General features: G+C 41.2%; 1 protein-coding gene across 1 annotated transcript; it reads right to left on the bottom strand.

The window, feature by feature from the left end:
* Window positions 1-1,773: 1,773 nt before the first annotated feature.
* Window positions 1,774-4,069, bottom strand: commd2 (COMM domain containing 2; the record flags this gene model as incomplete). Its single annotated transcript, XM_035652945.1, is given in 5 exon segments — window positions 1,774-1,872; window positions 1,983-2,057; window positions 2,405-2,487; window positions 2,796-2,873; window positions 3,905-4,069. Coding segments are annotated over 5 exon segments (402 nt in total), but the record flags the coding sequence as incomplete, so codon positions are not given.
* Between the last annotated feature and the right edge of the window lie 302 nt (window positions 4,070-4,371).

Below are 4,371 nucleotides of genomic sequence, written 5' to 3'. Positions count from 1 at the left end.
ATATGAACCGTACAATGTATTAGACACCGATTATATCATAGCAATCTTAACCAACACAATGCAAAGTAAATACGCTATTACCACTAGATGCCACAATTCACCCTACACACATATGTCAACTAACACAATTAACATCACCTAACACAGTAAGCAAAAGACCATTCGAGACACGAAACATGTGAAGCATCATACACAATAATCACATAACCAAGACATACATACAATACAGGAGCATTGAACAGCACTTCTGCTCAAGGATACTGCACACGACAAATGAGCAACCATAGGATTAAACCGAGGAGATAGAACACCCTCCGATGCCAAATCTACGAGACACTTACATAAGCTCCTGAGTTGAATATAACTGTCACAGATTATCTGGCGCACACTTTGCAGTATTCCACTAATTGAAATTGCATTTCAAATAAAAACAACACTGTTACAGAAAGAAGAAGATTATAACATTGAGACCGTACTAAGGCCTGCAACACTTTCTCACATTGACACTTAAACTAAAGAACAAACCAACAAACCCACGTCACCCAACACCTGATACGCTCTGACCCAGTTCCAAATCCTCCCAGACAACATTTCGACTGCTAACACATATACTTCCTAAATATATATAGATACGTTAGACAAGCAGAGAGAGACCAGTTAACTCACAACACTTCATACTATAGAATAAAATGCGCACACGTGATATATAAGACATTAACCACCTAGACAGTTTGATGGGTGCTCTGCATAGATGTATGGACAAGTGTCACACTGTAGAACCTTCTGCATCATAAGTAAGATCTCCAAGGTAAGTTTTAACGAGTTTGGAGCTTGAAACTCTTCTCACAGTAGCACATAACAGGAAGAGTGCAGAGATTCTCAAGCAAACCTAACATGTTGGGGTAAGATTTCGTGTCAGCTCTTCTCATGCAGGAAGGTTAACAGTTCATGTTTGGTCATAGTCATTTGATTACAATTTCTGTGCCATCAATGTCTGGCTGGCTGTCAATGGGCAGAGCAGTAACTCCAGGGTTTGACAGTGCTGTAGCAGCTCTTCTTTTCCGGATGTGGGAACGGTTGAGGGCACTCCAAACTTGTTATTCAGCCTCTCTAAGGTTTCTTGAAATCTTCTCATCATAGTGAAGAGGTGGCTGTATCCACTAAAACCACCAGGCGGCTGTGGCGCAGAGGCAGGCGGGGTGGGTTTCGATTCCCCGGTCCTGGTGCACATTCGAAGTATCCTTGAGCAAGATACGAACCCCAAATCCGCTCCCGTGCCTATGCATCGTTGTGTGAATGTGTATGAATGCATTAGTTTCTGTTCGATGGGCTTTGCCATCACTGAGTGAATGTATGTGAAAGGGTGAATGTGCCATGTAATGTAAAAGCGCTTTGAGTGGTCGTGAGACTAGAAAGGCGCTATACAAGTACAGGTCCATTTACCATAAATGGAACATTTACAGCTCAGAGTGCTAAAAACATAAAATGTATGAGCATGGGTTATACACAAGTCAGTTTGTAGTGTGCCCTATGTTCCTCCTTTCCACATTCCATACCTATTTACCATGTTTCATCGCCCATAGGGGAATCCAAGAGGGCACTTTTGTGGCAACCAGTGAACTGATGTTTCTGCTCTTGGTAAATATTTAACTTAAAAACTACAAAGTACACATGAAAGACTGTACTTAGCAGAATGTAACAAACAAACACATTTAGCTACTATATTATCCATCTGATTCCACAGCAGTTCCACACACACATGAACACACACACCTGTACATCCAGTCTCCACTCCAGGTTGTGATAGGCAGGCAGGCTGGGGGGCAGCTGACTCAGAATGCTGCGGATCTGACTGTGGTGCTGTAGGTAGATCTGCAACAAAAACCCTCACACACTTAGCTGGAGTGCAGTGAACATACTGACTGAGTCAACAAGTACACTGCTCAGATCATCTCAGATAAATAAAACGGATTAACAGTCACCTGTAAGAGGATCTGGTTAAGCTCTAGACCAAAACCCAAAACCAACACTGAGTCGAGGAAATCCACTTCCGAGATCTGCATGAACATGAACACACGCACGCACACACACACGCACACACACACACACGCACACACAGAGCAGTGACACTAGGAAAGGTTTACTCCTTCAATGTGATAATACCGGCTGATTAAAAATTGTAAGTGCTACTAATCAAAAAAGATGCAGTTCAATGCAACTACAAACCTTAGGGTTGATGATAAAAATTGGTAAAAAACTAGACGAATGATGGTGCAGGGCTGTATTGTACCTCTTTATATAGGCATGTTTTTCCACAGAAAACGTTTTGCACTGGTCAGGGGGTACTACTTTGCTACAAAAATACATTAGACAATACAAGTGTGTCAGAATGTCAGTGAGTCACCATGTGTTTGGAGCTCTCTGTCATCAGGAACATCAGGCCTTCCACTCCATGCTGCACCATTTCCACAGGAACACACAGCTTCCCTGCAAGTAGTGGGTCATTATAAACAAACTTTCAAGTCCTGTTACGTGATACGTACATAGGTGTCAAAAGCTGAATTATGTGTAGTAACAACCTTATCCAAGTATTACAATATGAAAATAACTGAATTCCGTATATACACCGATCTGACATAACATTATTACCATAAATGTTTTGGAAATGTCTGAGATGCTGTTTTAAACCATATTGCCCATGACTAGTCCCCTGTCCGCAGTGTCAACTAGTGCTTTAAGCAGCAGTCAGTCACGTGCTTCATAAGGATTATGAGATGAAAGGTGGAGAGTCTTACTGGCTGCTCCTTCGTAGATCTTGGGACTGGTTCCTCTCCTTAGGAATTCCAGCGCTATGCGACCAAACTCTCCAACCACTAAGGACAAAAAACACATGGAGTTACATGCATGCATGGAGTCCATCCTTATTACATGAAATAAAAAAAGTCATCTGGAAGACGATCTGTGGGATGTAACTGAGCCCGACGCAGTTTTGTTGTCGACCGAAATTGAACATAACAGTCCCCTCTGGAGGGAGCTCTTTTTAACCTTGAGTCCAGGCCTACATGTTGGTGCAAACTGTTGAGGAGGTTGTGGTGCTAAGTTGTGAATGATCTGTGTTGACGTATATTAAACCAACATTGAACATAAACAGATGTCAACTTTGAAAACAGGTTATACGTCTTAACAATATTACAATAATGATGCAATTTAAATCACCATGACTTTCAATGCTTGCTTATACAGACTGTGAAGTCATTAATGTACTACTTGTCTCTGACCAGGTTGTACAACACTATGTAAAATGTGACCGTATCATTGCCTGCATGTACAGTTTTGCATCTGTACTAATTTCATTTCTTATAAATCTAAAATGAGCAAATAATCCTAATATCCTCCTTTTACTACTTTCGCATTTTAGAAGATTATTATGCTTCTGTACTTTTACTTGTAATTTAGTCGTTTTTGATTATAGGCTAGTATTGCTTTTACTTAGGTAACGAATCTGAATGTGTCCTTTAAACATTTACCATTAATGATATTGTTATTGAAGTGCAGTGTGGTAGATCTGAGCTCAGTTAACTTGACATTTTCCAGTCTTACTCACAAAATGTACACAGAACAAACCTAATAGAGGCGTTTGTCTATAGAGGCTTTCCTCAGACAGACAGTCCTCTCTTACCACTGTTCTCACATCTGACTGATTGAGTCATTATGTTACTGATGTACTGAGACGGTCTCTTCAATATTTTACCAATAGCACATTCTTGCCAGTGCAGTTGAACCAAACTTCTATCCAGTGTTCACACTCACAATCAGGTGACAGTCAGCAGTTAACACTGGAGAAGAAACTGATCTCTTACAGTCATGGTCCTGATCCTCTGTCATATAAAAGCCGGTTATTTACCTGCGGTGTCGACCTTCGAGAGGAAGGCGAGGTGCTCTTTGTGGTCTTCAGACAAAACCAGTAGCATCCTAAACAACAGTTCAACAGCCACAAACAAACGTTCCCATCAACCCGGAAAACTATTTGGACGAGCTTCTTCTTCTTCGTCCGTGTCTAAATGCAGCTGCTACGCTTATTATTGCAATACTGCCATCTTCTGGACTAAAACGGCCTGCACACATCTCAGCCAGCTCTTTTACTTCCGGTGTGTTAGCGTTCGACAATCAGTGAAGCAGATAATATGGCAGCGGTTTTTACCCGATCGCTTCCGGATTTACCTAAGATGAACGAACTACATAAACAACCACGAAGGTAAGTTTACAATGTTGTTATTTATTGCACACAAATAACACACAAAATACAAATGAACACAACCACTGCTGTTACCGTTAGCCTATCGCTAGATGCTACATGCTAAAGGCTAATAA

Source organism: Morone saxatilis, unplaced genomic scaffold (genome assembly GCF_004916995.1).
Source record: "Morone saxatilis isolate NCDOM2014 unplaced genomic scaffold, NCSU_SB_2.0 Contig12, whole genome shotgun sequence".
NCBI lineage: Eukaryota > Metazoa > Chordata > Actinopteri > Moronidae > Morone > Morone saxatilis.
Note: the sequence above shows the minus strand (reverse complement) of the source record. Positions and strands in the feature narration are given on the sequence as shown.